This window comes from Triticum urartu, chromosome 3A, assembly GCF_056163025.1.
Source record: "Triticum urartu cultivar PI428250 chromosome 3A, HENAU_Tu73, whole genome shotgun sequence".
Taxonomy (NCBI): Eukaryota; Viridiplantae; Streptophyta; class Magnoliopsida; order Poales; family Poaceae; genus Triticum; species Triticum urartu.
Window position 1 is genome coordinate 681,350,044 of NC_141875.1, and position 17,128 is coordinate 681,367,171.

At 49.5% G+C, this 17,128-nt stretch overlaps 4 protein-coding genes across 4 annotated transcripts; 2 read left to right on the plus strand and 2 right to left on the minus strand.

Annotated features, from left to right (window-relative positions):
- The first annotated feature begins 1,588 nt into the window (after nt 1–1,588).
- Nucleotides 1,589–9,108, plus strand: LOC125545949 (uncharacterized). The gene is made up of 5 exons (XM_048710007.2): nt 1,589–1,944; nt 2,090–2,283; nt 2,870–2,920; nt 8,259–8,310; nt 8,572–9,108. The coding sequence occupies exons 2-5, from the start codon at nt 2,152–2,154 to the stop codon at nt 8,748–8,750; spliced, it is 414 nt and encodes a 137-aa protein (XP_048565964.1). The 5' UTR covers nt 1,589–1,944; nt 2,090–2,151; the 3' UTR covers nt 8,751–9,108.
- LOC147981534 (uncharacterized) lies at nt 2,929–7,773 on the minus strand. Its single transcript, XM_087514003.1, has 4 exons — nt 7,278–7,773; nt 5,465–7,020; nt 4,318–5,382; nt 2,929–4,234 (listed from the first exon to the last, which is right to left on the minus strand). The coding sequence occupies exons 2-4, from the start codon at nt 7,013–7,015 to the stop codon at nt 3,974–3,976; spliced, it is 2,877 nt and encodes a 958-aa protein (XP_087370129.1). The 5' UTR covers nt 7,016–7,020; nt 7,278–7,773; the 3' UTR covers nt 2,929–3,973.
- A 600-nt stretch (nt 9,109–9,708) lies between the features above and the next one.
- Nucleotides 9,709–16,107, minus strand: LOC125545950 (uncharacterized). The gene is made up of 5 exons (XM_048710008.2): nt 15,972–16,107; nt 15,696–15,885; nt 12,696–12,954; nt 11,407–12,594; nt 9,709–11,295 (listed from the first exon to the last, which is right to left on the minus strand). The coding sequence occupies exons 3-5, from the start codon at nt 12,881–12,883 to the stop codon at nt 9,873–9,875; spliced, it is 2,799 nt and encodes a 932-aa protein (XP_048565965.2). The 5' UTR covers nt 12,884–12,954; nt 15,696–15,885; nt 15,972–16,107; the 3' UTR covers nt 9,709–9,872.
- On the plus strand, nt 13,822–14,541 carry LOC147981535 (uncharacterized). Its single transcript, XM_087517145.1, has one exon. The coding sequence runs from the start codon at nt 13,822–13,824 to the stop codon at nt 14,539–14,541; it is 720 nt and encodes a 239-aa protein (XP_087373271.1).
- Nucleotides 16,108–17,128: the final 1,021 nt, after the last annotated feature.

Consider the following 17,128-nt stretch of genomic DNA (forward strand, 5'->3'; position numbering starts at 1 on the left):
ACTATCTTGAGCAGGTCACAATATAGGGAATATCTTTTTTTAGAAGATATAATTTGAATCATCCCACATGAGGTTTCAGCTTGCCAGCTAAGACTTTAAATGATGTGGATTTTCCAACTCCATTTGTTCCAACAGGGCCGCATATCTGGGAAGACCTTGAGACGGGCTAATTGATCGATTCTATCAAAAAGGATAAGCTTCAGGAGAGATTGGGAAACCTACAAACAATGAACAACACAAGTTCAGACAAGCAATAGGTGGTGTCTTTCTCAGATCCATCGGAAGGTTGATGATCTTGATGGCATAAAATTGGCATTCTGCACCAAGGATTACAGCGGAATACAATATTATAAGACATACGACTGTACTTTCACAAAACAACAGAAGTTTTTCTCTTGTTTAATCAATTGACATGATGTTAGAGACGTATACTGTGTATACCTTGTGCAAATAACACAATCTGCCTCCACTCTTCCGGGATGAACATGACTTTGAATGGGGGTCCAACATTGATGCAAAGCTTCCCTGCACCAACAACCAAAACCATTCTGCAATGAACCATTGAGTAATCTAAAAACCAACATTCACATCCAAAATGAACCCAACTCTACATCTAAAACCAATCTTAAATAAAACAAGAAAAATGCAACATCAAGATCAAGATCTCAGCAATCGATTATTCGAAAGACTGAAGAAGATTAGAAATACTAAATCTCAGTAACCCAATTAAAGGATTTCAAAGAACTCCCCCACCCCACGCTTACGTCCTTCTGTGGGGCAGCAGATGAAGGCCGGCGGGCAGCGGCGGCGGGATGCTCACGCTCTCCCGCCTTCTTGGGGCAGAAGAGGAGAACCGGCGGGGGGCTGCTCACACTCGCGGGGAAGCAGAAGAGGAACGGCGGGGCGGCGTCCGAGGAGAGGATCGGCGGCCGCCGACGGAGGGCGAGCGGAGCGGAGGACCGTGGTCGCGAAGGCGAGGCAGATGGGAGCCAAGAGGAGCTCGTTCCCTCCAGGCTTGATGTCGATGGCAATTGCGGGAAGCCGGCAAAGCATCCTCGAGTAGCGGCGCTGAGCAGCGGGAGACGGCTGGTGCGGGCGGGGGCGGCGCTGAGCGGGCGGGGCGGGGGCTAGCGGCGGGTGCGGAGCCTGTCGACCGGCGGCGCTGAGCGATGGGAGGCGACCGGTGCGGGCGGGGTGGGGCGACTGACGGTGAGAATGGGGAGGCGGGGGCGCAGCGGTTCCCGAGCGTGGTGGGCTCGAGCGTGGGGGTGAGCAGTTCCCGAGCGTGGCGGGGAGTCTGTTTCGCGAGCGTGGGACTTAAGTCGTTTCATTAGCGAGGGGATTACGTTTCGTAAGTGGCCAATTTCGTTAATGATGGCATGGTGGGTAATTAAAGCATAAAACACGTTTAGTAGGCTGGAGGGATGTAGACCATCGGATTGCAGGTTTCGATGGATAGGATGATTTGGTTCTCCGCCCTCTCTTCCTTTTATAGGAGTAGTAGATGATAGTGACTGGCCTGGGTGGGAGCCACTGGCAGAACCAGCGGGGTGCTTCCAGCCTATTTGCGAAGAAGTCCAGGAGGCCTTTGAGTGAAGGAGCTTGGAGAGCCCACTACTCTTTTTCTTTTTTCATTCGCTGTCCCTCACGCTGCTCCTCCACTCCACGGCGGCGTCGAGCAGGCGCGCGCGTGCAGGGAGGAAGCGACGGGATCCCGGGCGTGCAGGTACAGTACGGTACGCGCTCGCGGCGGCCGGCGGGTGGGCGGCCTCGCGTTCCCGGCCTCCCCGGGGGCTAGTCGGCGGCGGCAGGCGGCCAGAGGGGCGCTGTAACGGTGGGCGGCCCCGGTGCGTCGGTGGGCTGGTGGCGGCGAGCAGGGGACGCCGGAAGGAATTTCAGAGATCGACAGATTACTGGTGCAGTGATTAATTGTTGGTTGGTCAGGTAGCAATTTTTTTTCCTAAACTATGAAAAGATTGAAGTATGCCCACATTGCATCTGGATTTAATCCTCTTAGTTATTTATCTAATGCAAGCAGTTACAGGTTTTTGTACCTTGTGCATTCATCCCCTGCTTTTGGACTCTGCAGGCAAGATTGGCCAAGTGCTGATCTTACTTTTACTGCTGTGTAAGTGCGAATTCTTGTTGGAGATGGCAAACGAACACGAGAGAGACAAGCAAATCGGAGAAGAGGAAGAGGAAGAAGAAGAAGAGTATGTCTTGCTAGAGTTGGATGGTTGTCTGTATTCCAACATTCAACCAGATGCCCCTTATATACTCTCTGTAAGTTGCTTCTTCTCTGTGTCCGCAGCTTATACTAGCTAGTACGAAAGGATATTAGTCTCTGTTGTGAATGTTTCCTTAGGCACTTTTGCTACCTCTATGCTATTGATATCAAGAACGAGTTTAGATTTGATTATTTCAGAAATGTTTAAATGGCGAGTATAGTTCCACAGCATTTCTTTTGCTTGTTTAACATGAAGAGGAAGCAGTAGGCTATGTGCTGATTACACTAGCGCTGGTCTGGTACTGCCCACTGATACTATTACCTCAAGGGACTAGATGCCTTTCTTGTATTTGGCCGAAATCTCCTTCAGATTTGTTTTTAGGTTACCATAATCAGATACAAAATGCTGTTCAGGATGTGTCTGCCTCTTCAGTAGATTTTATGAGAAAATCTGGGCAGTAATCATGTTGGGTCATGGTAATTTTTCAGCACGTCTCCTGCTTATTTAGATTTTTGGCGCCCTACTGTGTACAGACGACTAGACTGGTATCACAATTTCTTGATGCGAAGAAGTCAATGTTGTTTCTGTGAGATATTTAGTGGTTGACTAGTCCACTAAGTTCTTGTAAACATGTTTTTCAGGGTTTGGATACATTGGCCCCTAACTTGATAGTAGGTGATGGCGTGAAGATGGTGAGTGCCTGTTTGAAGTTTATCTCATCGAACTTTTAGCAGTGATGTTCTATGTTGAGAAAAGTTCACATTTCAACCCTCAACTAACCACGGCGTTTGATTGTCAACCCTCAACTCTAAAACCGGTCGGATTTCAACCCTGAACTTGTCACACTGTCCACTTTACCCCCCTTGACTCGGTTTGAGACTAGTCAAGTGGTTTTGACCCGGTCAAAGTTGACTGGGCAGCCCAGTCAGCATGCCACGTGTAAATCTAAAAAATGGATGATTCTCTCAATCTATAAATCCATTAAAGTTGAAAATTTCCCAGGTATCTAAACATCATATGAGTGTTGTTGTGTAAAAATTTCAGAATTTTCTGGGCACTTTTTTTTCGGTTCAAAATTTTGACCGAATAGTGGCTGAATTTGAAAAATTGATGGTTCTCTCAATCTATAAATCCATTTAAGTTGAAAATTTCCCAGCTATCTAAACATCATATGAGTGTTGTTGTGTAAAAATTTCAGAATTTTCTGGGCACTTTTTTTTCGGTTCAAAATTTTGACCGAATAGTGGCTGAATTTGAAAAATTGATGGTTCTCTCAATCTATAAATCCATTTAAGTTGAAAATTTCCCAGCTATCTAAACATCATATGAGTGTTGTTGTGTAAAAATTTCAGAATTTTCTGGGCACTTTTTTTTCGGTTCAAAATTTTGACTGAATAGTGGCTGAATTTGAAAAATTGATGGTTCTCTCAATCTATAAATCCATTTAAGTTGAAAATTTCCCAGCTATCTGAACATCATATGAGTGTTGTTGTGTAAAAATTTCAGAATTTTCTGGGCACTTTTTTTCGGTTCAAAATTTGGGCAGCATTTGGGCAGCATTTTGGTACCATTTGGTAGCATTTGGTCATCATACGGAAAAGATGATTGCAAACACACATAGATGTCTCAAATAGAAAACATAGATGTCTCACACACAATACATAGATGAGGTCTCACACACAACACATAGATGTCTCACACAATACATAATGCATTTCTGGCAAGCAGCGATGTTGCTAGCTGATTCATGATTGAAATCCAAGCAGCCTTCGAAACCCCGCATACTTCTTTGTGTGCTTGACAACTCTGCTGCTAGCTCTAGCGCTAGAATTGCCGGTAGATACATTAACATTGACATTGGAGCTTCTTTGCACATTAATTGTATTTCCGGAGAAATTGTTGGACCTGCTGCTGCTTCCAGTTGGCGCCCTTCTCTTTGGGTTAGGTGCAGCCACTTCCTCAGTGGCCTTCCTTTTGCTCTGCCTAGTGCTGCTCTGGCGTGAAGGCTACAAGAAACATGGCAAATGTTAGTTATATATACATGATAGTGTAATCAGGTTTGCTCATGCATATTTCCTGGATAGTGTACCATATTTGGCCCTTGACTAGCACATGGTGCTTGGCTACTTGTTGCAGTTTGGCTTGCAGCAGGCTGTTTGGAAGCAGCTGATGGTGCTTTGCTTCTAGCAGGACCTTGGCCTTGCTCAGGAGTTGGTGTATTTGAACTCCCTGTGCCATTTCTTGCTTTGCATGATGTCCTGTTGTGCCCATGTAGCTTGCACATGCTGCATCTTATCTTTGTACCTCTCTTAGAAACCCTAGTGGCACACCTTGGCTTCTCTTGTTGCTCTCTGGTCCTTTGCTTTTTCTTCCTACCGGGCATCATAATCTCCCCTGGTGGATTAGGTTTTGGCCTCTCAGACACAGGCCATGCAGGTCTGCCTTCCGCAGGTTGAAGGCAAAAAGCATAAGTTTTCTTGAATGCTTCTATGCTATAGCACTTGTCAATGTAATCATCTATGTTGTTGGTTTTGAAAAAAATGCATGATATAGCATGAGGGCATGGAAGACCAGATAGTTGCCAATATCTACAACTACATGTCCACTCTTCTAGATTCACTTGGAACCTATGTTCTCTATGAGTCACCTCATATAAATCTTCACCATTCCAAACAGCATGACAATAGGCAGAGGCATTTATGCTTTTCTTCAGTTTTCTAAGTACCGTGGGACAAATGGTGCCAGTCCACTTGTCCGACTCGGTTCTTTGATATTCTATCCTAGCCATTATTTTCACCCTAATGGCTTCAAACATGCTGATTGCTGGCAAACAGCGAGGCTCCACGATCCACTTATTAAAAGACTCGCAAATGTTGCTGTCTACCGAGTCACAATTAGAGCCCAACCTGAACCAAGCCCTGCTCCAATGGTGTGGGTCAGTTTTCATCACATCCCTTGCCCCTTCAACAGTCTCTTGTGCTAACTTCGCTCTTGCAAGATTGAAAAGCATTGGAGAACTAGCTTTTGCACATGCCCAAAATAGCTTCTGCCATTCCTTCTCTCTGTAGGTCTTCCTCCAGTTTGCATACAAGTGCCTTGCGCAATTCCTATGCTCTGCTCTTGGTAGCCAATTTTCAACAGCCTTGAGAATACCCTACAAGCAACGACAACATGAGTCAGAACATACAACATACAACACAATGTAATATGATAAAATGTGATTAAAAGAGAATTACTTTCTGCTGATCAGAAATAATAACATAGTCCGATCCATCTCCAAGTTTTAAGTCTGAGCACAACAGGCTAACAAACCAATCCCAGGTTTCATTGGTCTCTTTGTCTACAAGTGCCCACGCTGTCGGATACATCTGATGGTTTGCATCTCTTCCAATTGCACTCAACACCTCTCCTCCTCTCCCCTTCAAGAAACATCCATCCAAACCTATGACTTTTCTGCATCCAGCCAGAAAACCTTTCTTACAAGCATCAAAACATATATAGAATTTGTCAAAGGTTGGAACTTCATTGTCAGGGTTTAGCTTCACTATGCAAGTAGAACCAGGATTGCTTCTAAGAAGCTCTAGCTGATAATCGAAGACTTGGCTATATTCACCCAATTTTGACTCTTGAATCCTTTTTGAGACAATTGCCTTAGCTCTCTTGATCTTCGATATGTGTACATTAGCAAACATCTCCTCCTGCACCGTGGCCTTCAAATTTTGGACTGACCAGTCAGTGTTTGACTTGATCAAATTCTCAAACTTGTTGGCTATTCTGGTGCATGTCACCAACTTGTTGTCTCTCCTCTTTGGGCATGTGTGCTCATCAATGAAAGAAGTAATCTGCCAGCTTTCAAACTTGCTAGTCTTCCTCGCTAAACAAACCCATTTGCAAGTTGGCCAAGTGCACTTTGCTCTCACCCTGTCACCCTCATCCTTAATGAATTTTATTTCCTTCCTCTTCCTAAGACCATAGTCCACTATTGCCTCTTTGAACTGTTTCTTTCCACTAAACTTCATTCCCAAACTGAATTTCTTCACCTCAGCCTGACTCGAATACTTTGGAAACTCGGACTCATGAACAACAAGCTGACCATCACTATCTTCATCATATGATTCATCATCTTCATAACTTGAGTCAGCTACTATCTTTTTTTTTGTCGGAGGTGCAATGGCCTTCTCTATAGCAGTGATGTCCTTGCCCTTGCCCTTGCTCTTGCTCTTGAAATCCTTGTACTTCTGCCTAATCTCCTCCACCTCATCATCGGATGTTGAGCAATCCGATAACACAAAGTCACTATCGGATGAAGAATCGGTACCATTGCCATCAACAGCATCACTTTGATTTGATTCCTCTTTACCACCAGCAGGTACTTCATCATCCCCAAAACTTTGCTTTGAATTCTCATCACCGCCCGCGGGTACTTCATCATCCCTATAACTTTGTTGTTCTGGCTCATTACTACTAATGTCCTCAACATATATGTCCACTACACCTCCATCTGTTTCATATGAGAGCATGTACTTCACGGAATTTTCATCAACTAATGCCATCAATCCATCAGACAATTGTTTTCCAGGATATAACCAATGCAGCATCATGATTACTCCTTGTCGAGCGACACTGTAATGCACTTTCAGATTTAGAATGAGAGTGCGTAAGGACAAACTGCGCCGCTCAACATGAGCAATTTCCTCGCTGCCTCCAACATATTCCAAATTTTGACCCTCACGCACAAATGCACCATTGAAATGGAATCGCACAACAAAGAAATCCAGAGGATCCATTCAATCTACAAGAGATGAAAAAACATAATAAGAAATCATTACTACGGTTTCAGCAATAGAGAGAGGGGGAAAATCACTATTAACAAGGGGTGCAAGGGCAGGACCAGCAGCAGCAGCTAGCCCAAGCTAGCAGCTTGCCGGCGGTGGCAGCACCAACAACTCGCCCAAGCTAGCAGCAGCAGCTCGCCGGCGGCTAGGGTTAGCAGCAGCAACTAAAATCTAAGGGAAACAGAGGGAGGAAGGGAGGGAAGAGAGGGCAAACCTGCGGTGGAGGTGGAGGTGGTGGCCACGGCCGGCGGCGTTCCAGGCCGCGGTGGAGGTGGTGGCCGCGGGCGGCGGCGTCCCAGGCCGCGGTGGAGGTGGTGGCCGCGGGCGGCGGCGTCCCAGGCAGCGGTGGAGGTGCTGGCCCCAGGCAGCGGCGTCCCAGGCGGCGGTGGCGGCGCGCCCGGTTGCCGGTCGCCGGCGAGGAGGTCGTGGCTGCGGGCGGCGGCGACCAACGCGGCGGCAGGTCGATTTGGATCGGGGTGAGACTGAACAAACGAGAGAGAGATGGGGATAAGGTTGGACCTGTGTGCGTGGCATGCTGACTGGGCTGCCCAGTCAGCTTTGACCGGGTCAAAACCACTTGACTAGCCTCAAACCGAGTCAAGGGGGGTAAAGTGGACAGTGTGACAAGTTCAGGGTTGAAATCCGACCGGTTTTAGAGTTGAGGGTTGACAATCAAACGCCGTGGTTAGTTGAGGGTTGAAATGTGGACTTTTCTCTTCTATGTTTGACCATACCGCTAGATGTGGAGTGTCAGTGTGTTGGTATGATGTAGATCCTTTGTGTGTACATATATAAGCTAATGTATCACTGTTAGAACTTCACTTAGAGTTGTCATGTTAAAATGCTGTTTGGATACACCCATTTATCTAGAAATGTTAGAGCATTTTTTATAGGAGTCTCTGTAGAGTATTTATCAAGAAAATTTTGTAAACTCTACCCGATTTTTTCCTGTTTAAGTCCGTGAGGAGTAGATAGAACCAAGCCGTATTTGAATTCCGTAAATTATTTTTATTGCTTTATAGCACTAAAAGCCATTTGGTTTGAATGATATTACCTGTACCAGTAAACTTCATTGGTTTTCCTTCCATTGTGGTTACTTCTGCTGTGAAAATTATTGGAAAATTTCTACTTAAGGCTTCCAATCGTTAACCTACCTGCTGAGTGAGCTGATAGCTGAGGCCTTGTTTAATGACAGATTGGAGAGTACGAAGAAACGGTCGGCACATATTATTTATTTTCGGAAAGTGGTAAGTGTTTGCTCTGATAACATACCTCTGCTCCTCTTTCTTTGGCAAGTGTTTAATATGAAATGGTCTTGTTTGCACATAACCTCCCATTCTTGGATCCCTTTACTCCAGGTATATTTGAAATAGAAATATGTAATTATTGAACTTATCAGAAAGGCAGGCTAACATTGCCACTCATTAGGAGCATCGTTACTCCTTCCATGCATTCTAATGCAATTTTTTTTTCTGTTGATGCATTTGCTCTTAAAATGTGTTTCTCAGATGCTTCACCAAAACCAGTTCATGATCATAGTGCACCTCCCAAAGTAAATAAGGACAAGCTAGGCAGCACTAATAAGGAAGGACCATCCAAGGAGGTGAAACATCTCGCAAGAGTTCAAAAGATCGTCAAATTCCGGTCGATCAACGAGGATCATCACGAGCAGAGCATATCAGCATAAGGATAAGGAGTTTTCCTTTGACCCTCCAAATAGAATGTAAGGATGATACTCCCTCCGTAAACTAATATAAGAGTGTTTAGATCACTAAAATAGTGATCTAAACGCTCTTATATTAGTTTACAGAGGGAGTACTTCCTAATTTTAATTGTCCACTAGCATTCTCTATTTTGAGGTAAGTTGCAATATGCAAGTATGGTGGTTCTTATCATCTCTTTCTGAATTTTCAATCTTCTGAAAATCTCCATAATGGAGGTCTTGGCTCTGTGTGAACTCATCGAACAATATCTAAAACCTGAGAAACACCTTGTACCCTCCAGTTTACAAATAAGTGACGTTTTGACATACCTTGAGTCATTTTAAAAAAGAAATTTTGATAGCCATTCTTGTTTTTGATATGGAAACTTGAAGATCATATGTATAGGTTTGACTCAAATACTTTTTCACCACTTCTTACCTGAAGTAGCAGCAATATGGTTTAGTCGGGCACAACTGCAAGTGTTCAATATGAAATAGTCTTGTTTGCACATAACCTCCCATTCTTTAGCTCATCGACTTACTCGTGCTAACCACTTGAACTGGGAGATTGGGACAAGATTGGTGCTTTTGTAGTTCATCTCTTAGTTGGCCAACATTGGTGCTACATCAGAACCAGGTGCTGACAACATTTGATGAGTGCTTATGTTGAGGCCAACTAAGATATGAACTTCAATTTTTACCAAGCGGTAGGGGACACAGGATGCCAAGTTAAAATAAATTGAAGAAAGAACAATATTTTAACCAAATGAAACATACAGAGATGCAAAAATTGCTGCTAAAGAATGCTAGCAATTTCAACCATAAAGATGCCAATATTGCTTGGACCAATGAAAACACTCGAAATGAAAGCCCCACACTAGCAGTGTTTGACAATATATGTCAATAGTCAATAGTTGTACACAATGGCCTGCAATGTTAAAACTAGAAAGTATATTTTTTCTTACCTTGACTATACAGAATTACACAATAATTTGTAGACACCATACGGAAAGTACATGTAGAATTACACACACATCATTTGCATTGAAATAAAATGAAAAACCAGGTAAAGAATCATGTCACATGCGGCATCTCCGTTGCGACATATCATTGGGATGGTTGGTCACGAGGCATCTTTGTTGCCACACATCGGCCCTTGTTGCGGAACAATGACCACGCCGCGTAAGCTGCAATATAGGCGAGCACAGGAACAACCAGAGCGATGACATGGCTGGACGTCCCCCATTCCCTTGTGCTGCCAGCCGCGTAGGCGCAAAGGAGGCCCATCATGTCTAGCAAGATGGCAGTATGCATTGGCCACAGTGGCAACTTGTGGGCGCTCAGTGGAAGCAGCAAGATGATGACGACGACAGAAGCCATGAATGAAGTGGAGTTGCTGTAGAAGAAAGCACGGAACCGGCCTCTGTCGATGTCATGGAGGATCGAGTTGCCTGCGGTATGCCCGTTGTTGTTGTCCTGCCAGAGGCCACCTGGTGGTTTCAGGCCAGTCTGGTATGTTACACTTGCAGCCAGGACTCCTAGCAGCATCAAGTACTCACGAAGGTCCTTTTCTTCAGAACGCTCACGAGAGTCCTTGTTCACTGGACCAGATGAGGTAGATGGCTGCTCTTTTTTGCAATAACTTTGTATCCAGAAAATGACCACCTGAATGATTACGAAGGCAAAGACTGCAGCAACTAAAGTGAACACATAGATGGAGGTTCGCACATGGCGGGAGCTTCCAGCAGCGTAGGCACCCATGAGACCAAACATGCCCACCACCATACACATATACAGTGCATAACACTTTATGCCCGGCTTGTATAGGGTGGGGTTCACCAGAAGAACTATGAGAGTCACAGATGCCATGAAGCTTGCTGCATTGCAGTAGAAGAATGCATTGTATCGGCGAGGGTAGTTATCGAAGAGGATCGGAAACCCGGCATGATGACCAAACCTGTCATCTGCTGACCAGAAGCCACCTGGCGGGGTGAGCCCAGCTTGGTAAGTGAGCGTTGCAGCCAAGATGGCAAGCAGCAGCAGCATCTCACGCCTCTTATCTAACTTTTCGAGATCCTGGGGGCTGTCCACCTGCTGGTCTTCTAATGTGAAAAACACTATATGGATCACCACATACACAAGGACAACACCCGCGAGGGCGATAGCATAGATGGAGGTGCTTAAATCCCTACCACTCCCCGCGGCGTATGCAGTTATGAGGCCAAACAAATCCAGTATCATGGCTGCGTGCAATGTATGGCGCTTTAGCAGGAATCTACTCTGAACCATTATGATGACCACTAAGGATGTCACGAAGGCGGCTGAGTTGCTATAGAAGAACACTTTGTACCGAGTAGGATGGGTTGTGAGGAGTACCGGGTCGCCGCCCTTGTGCCCATCCCGGTCATCTGGCCAGAGGCCGCCCGGTGGATCCAGTCCAGCTGTGTAAGTGATGCTCACCACGAGAGTAGCAAGCAGCATGACAAGAGAGCGATTCCTTTCCAATACTTTGTCAGCATGTTGTGTATCCCTGGTAGTTGCATAAATAGAGAGTTAAAATTAATTGCATCCTAGAGTTGAAATATGTGCGCCAGTGGTAATTTGCCAAAGAAGAATTAACAATATATACGTGATTGCGTACCTGTTAGGGCTAGGAGTAGTAGGAGTAAACCACTCTCTTACATTCTTCAGCCATTGTGAAGTAAAACGACGTATGGGTGTGAGTAGTTTCTCACCCCAACTGCCCTCCTTGTTCATGGCGCTAGTAATAGCCACCTGTAGAAATATGCTTGCAAGAACCGCACCAGCCAGAGAAACGACGTAGATGGTAGCATCAGCTTCCCTGCAGCTTCCTGCAGCATAGGCCCCCACTAGGCCGATGAGCGCCACCGCGATGAACCCATAGAGCGCGACAAACCTTACAGAGATGGTCCTGCTCAGATTCTTGTCCATGAGCAGCACGATGATGAGCAGGGACGCGACGAATGAGGTGGTATTCCACACGAAGAATGACTGGTACCGGCTGGTGTTGTGGTCCTGCATGATCGGGTCGCTCACGCGGTGGCCGTCCCGGCTGTCGCTCCAGAACCCACCAGGTGGGCCCAGTCCGGCCACATATGTGATGGTGACGACGAAGGTCGCGAGCAGCATCAACACCTCGTGCTCATCTTCGCCTTGCTCCTCAGGATTCTTCGATCCTTGTGTACTCTTGGGAAAAACCTTCTGGAAGGCATCGGCGAAGACGGTTCCCCACTTCATGACATGGGTGCAGACACTACCACGGAAGGCATAGGCGAAGACGGAACTTAGGAAGACAAGCATAATGTAGGCGAAGACGGAAGTGACCAGCAGTGAGGCAAAGATGGTCGTGAACTTGTCCCGGCAGCTTCCCGCGGCGTAGGCCCCCATGAGGCCGAACAGGTCGAGCACCATGACCGCCCGCAGGACAATCGCCCAATTTGTGTTCTCCTCGTCAAGGACGAGGAGGAGTAGGCAGGCCACGAGCGACGACGCGAAGGCGGTGGCGTTGCAGTAGTAGAAGGCCAGGTAGCGGCGGTAGTGCGCGTCCGGGAGGATGGGGTCGCCTGCGAGGTGCCCATCCTGCGTGTCCGGCCAGGCCCCCCCTGGCAGGTTGAGCCCCGCCGCGTACGTCACCGTCGCCACCAGCGTGGCCAGCAGCAGAAGGTACGCCTTCAGCTGGTACTCCATTGAAGTTGAAGGAGGGTGCTTGTTGCCTTCATCATCCCGGCGCGGCTGATCTCGCTCCATTGAACTTTGGGATGCTGCTACTTGGTTGCTGCCTTGCTGTGGCATATTTGGTGGTGGAAAACTGTAACATGAACACGAAGAAGCTGGACGCCTTAGGCGGCGATCGATGCGAAGTTGTGGTTGGCTGAGCTCGTTTTTATATAGCTGCGCGGAGGGATGTACCTGCATGGCATTGGCAATGGCATCACGGTGCCTTGGCTCTGGCAATTGGCATGGTCTTTTCCGTTCCAGGAATCTGTCTGCAATCTGCTAGTCTTGTTTAAGTATTTGTTCCCTTGCCTTTGTACCAAGCTTGTATCTGGCAACTTGACAGGCATCAACCAATCGTCTTTTTTCAGTTGTGCACGCATAGGATCTATGCTATTGGCCACCCTTCGTTCGTTTAGCTTACTTATTGTTCACATTGCTGTTCCTTTTTTCCCTACACATGCGTACACTTTAAGCTGTACTAACATTCTTTTTGTTATGCAAACTTGTTTCTCAGCACAGCATGTATAAAAAACGCCTTGAAATCTTGATTATCTATCATCTCTGTCCCAAAGATGTTGGGCATGCGGGCCAAATAGTGCGGTTGTTTAAACATCACAATGCTTAGTTTACGTGACCCTTTTTCTAGGACTCATTGAGATCGATCTGGGAGATGCTTATTCCATTTAGCTACCTTGCATTAGCTGCACGCCAGGGCATAAAGAGTATCACTTTACCTTATCCTCTCATTTTAGAGCAACTTTAGAGCATCTCCAGCCGCGCCCCCAAAAAGACCCCCAGGCGATTTTTCGGCCGCCGGCGTCAAAAAATCGGCCCAGTCGCGCCCCTAAGGGCCCAGTTTTCGCCGGCTCAGGCCGAAATTGGCACCGGCGGACCCAACCCGAACTCGGCGCGCTGGGGGTCGGTCGGAAGCACCGGGCGAATCTTTTTTGGCGCGAAGAGCCGCGGGCCCGCCGCGTCAGCGACTCGACTCTTTTCTCGCCGCATCGTCGTCCTCATCGCCTCGTTTCCCGCGGCGAATCAATGCCAAAGCTGTGCGCTGCGCGCGCTGCCGCGCCGGTCAGCCTCCATTGATGCCTCACGAACGGCGCAGTGAAGGCCGGGCGGCGCAGTGAAGGCCGGCGCGTCCCCTCGGCCGCCACGCCATCAAGCCACGCGTAACGCGCCGGCCAAGCCTACCGCGTGGCGCCTCCGCCTATATAAGCCGACCACCAGCATGCCGGAGGCACGCACAGACACTACACCGCCGACGCACCCATTTCTCCCCCCTTCCTCCTCTCGCCGTCTCCAGTCCAGAAGAATGGCCGAGCGCTTTCCAGGCGATGGCGCGGCGGTGAATGGCTTCGGGCGCCGCCATCTTCACGAGGACGAGGCTCGCGTTCTTTTCGAGGCCGAGTACCCGGTCCCGCCAGACATGCGGGTGCCCGGGGCTTGGAGGATCAGCGCCGCCGGCGTGCCAGTGCCACCACCACCCATCGGGGCGGCGCGGCGTGCGGAGATCACACGTATCCGCGCATCCCTGCCGCGGGCGGCGAGGGAGGGGCCACGGTACGTCCCCGACAGCCCGCTCTGGGAGCCCTACTTCCGACGCCGTCACGCCGAGCAGCTCGAGGCCACCAACGGCGTCGTGCCCTCCGGCAGGCTCAACTCCGATGGCCGGCGCCGGTGGTGGGGCGTGCCCGGCCGCACGTTGGAGGCCGTCCTCGAGTACATCGAGGGCGGCAACACGCCACGCCTCGAGTACCCCGCTCCCCCGTCCTTCTCACGCCGCCGTGGAATCTCCTGGACGCTGAGGCGCATGGAGCGGCCCGGGGCGTCCTCCTCCTCCTCCTCGTCCGGTCGCTCGTCGGGCTCTCCCTGCCTCCGCCCCGTCAAGCCGGAGCCCCAGGACACGCCTGTCAGCGCGCGCACCCGCAATTCCGGCGTCCGCATCGGCGACTCCGCCCACCCCCCACCAGCCGCTTCGTCCTCGTCGAGCCCAAGACGGAGCCCGGCCTCCCCGCGGAGTACGAGGAGATAGCTCGGCGCGGCTTCTCCGACGAGGATGCCCTGTGGTGGGCGCGGGACGACTACCTCCGGACGGAGATGACCCGGCAGACCCGGGCCCTGGAGGAGATCGCCGTCCGCAAGCGTGGGCGTGAGGACGAGCACGGCATCGTCGTCCTCGACAGCGACGACGACGACGACGCCCTCGGACCGTCCAACCCGCCGCGCCAACCGGGGGAGGGATGCAGCAGGGACGGCGGCGGCGGAGACGACGGCGACGACGACGACAGTGGCGACTACACGCGGTTCTACCGCCTCCTCGGCATGTAAAACTGCAAAGGCGGGCGGCGGGCGGCGAGCGGCGAGGTAGACGGCGAGGAGCGGCGATGGAGACGGCGGGGGCAGCCCGTGCTAGTTTTTTTTTGTAAAATATGTTTAAATTTGAACGAACTCGCCGATGTTTGCGATAAATTTGAGCCGTGTTTGCGCCGTATTTGACTTTTTCAAAAAAACGTGGGCGCCGCGACTGGGAGGCATCTCGCCCCCAGTGCGCGATTTAGCGTCGGTGCGCCCCAGGGGGTGATTTTTAGCCCCTCCTGGGGGGCCAACGGCCGGAGATGCTCTTAGTAGAGTTGCCATATTGACAGCCTCCATATCACATATGGAGCATGCTCCATAATATTTTGAAGGTTGTGGAGGTTATGAGTAAACACAAAGTCGTCATAATGTAGCCTTCATATTTCCCCTGCAAGTAGGATCCACCTGCCATTGGGTCATACGTTCTTTTTAGCCTATTTACAATAATTTAGATCAAACAAGTCAACAATTCAACAAAAATGATCACAAACCATTAATCCAAATTAACAAATAATCCAATCAAATAAATTGTTCAAGTAAAACAGATGAATTTTAAAGCAATTTAAACACCTATATTCCATCTAGCTACCAATGATGCTCAATTAGATCCTTCTTCAGCTGATGATGAGAGAGAAATGCTTGAATGCGGGTTGCGTTCCTACGAGGCCTGACGAGGTTGTTAACATCTTCATAGTCCATGGGTCCCGGCATATACTCTCATCCTCTATGATCATGTTATTATCTCACAGCCGTTCGGTCACGCGGAAGAGTCGCCGTAACATGCAGGAAGGTGCAACCAAATACAAAGTAGTTGAGCATGAGCTGGCATACCCGTTTCGACGAAATGTCGCATGGCCAAGCTGCGATTCGACATGCTTCCTCTCCGCTCTGGTTGATGCTATCCATTTAGTAACCATCAACATCACCTCATCTTCTTCGGCGCCCATGATCTCACCCTTAGACTCACAACTCGAATTCGACGATGAATCATCAAAAAACATTAGATCCACCATCTATCCATCTACACATGATGTGAATCCCATGTCATCTGCACAAATAGATGAGCGGCTAAACTAAATGTAGGAAAAAAGGGTTTACGAAATTTACCTCTGGCAAATCATTGAGGTCGTGCAGCGGAGTGAGCGACGCGGTCGGATGGTGGGAAGAAGGCACGGGGCTCCATCGAAGCGCGGAAGGTCTGGGAACGGCCTAGCGGAGGCAACACAGGGCTGCTCGGAGCGTGGGAGGTCCAGGACCGGCTTAGCGAGGCGACATGGGCCAAAAATGACGGGGGCCTGGGCGTTGGGAGGTGGCACAAACCGAAAGCAGCGCGTGGATGTGGGCGACGACATAATTGAGTGTGCATGGTAAAATGTCCGACACACCAATATTTGGGTGGACCGAGGGTGTGCCCTCGCCCAACCCTGAAATATGGAGACTCGCAGGCTTGATTTGAGCACATTCCAAAAATTATGGCGATCAAGGGTGGGATGACGACTATGCTACAATGCCATTTTGGGCAAAAATAGCCATACTGGTGGTTCTTATAGTGATCAGGCTAGGTCATATCTCTTCTGATATCCCGCTCCCTGGTCGCTCCCGTGCGCGGCCAGGAGCGAACCCTAGCCACAACCAACGTCAACCCACCACCCACACCTTCCCTCGCTGCCGTCGGACGGCGTCGTCGGGCAAAGCCCGCGCGGCTTGGCGCCGGCGGGGTCCTTCTCCTTTCGCTCGGGGTGGGCAGCGCAGGATGACCACTTCAGCGGGAGCTCAGGCAGGGCGGCACGACGAGTCAACTTTGGCATGGCGAGTCGAGGTAGCGCTGGGACGGCGCGTCAGGGGAGCGCAGGGGCAACACGACTCTGTTTTGCAAGCGCACTGAGGGGCAGGGCGCAGATGTGCGCATGGGAGCTCGTCGCTGGCGTCCTAGTCATGTGGAGGGCCCTAGAGTCACTGATCTATTGCGGGGGCGCCGCGGCTTGGGCGCCGGCAGGCCGAGTGTTGGGGTGAGCAGGCCTGACAGTAGTCAGTGGCAGTGGGGATCAGGGTCTCGTGCCCATATTCGTTGGTTTCGGTGGTGGGCATCGCTTGTGGTAGTGTGTGAGGGGCCATGGCTCGCGCTGCGCGGTGGAGGAGTGTCAAGATGGAGCACGCTGGCGTGGGCCTACCGGATCCGGTGTCTCTGTCCTCCGGCGAGCGCGCTGTGGCGTGCGTGGCGCATGGCGGCGGTGGGGCCCTGCGGCAACAATGACATGCAGCAG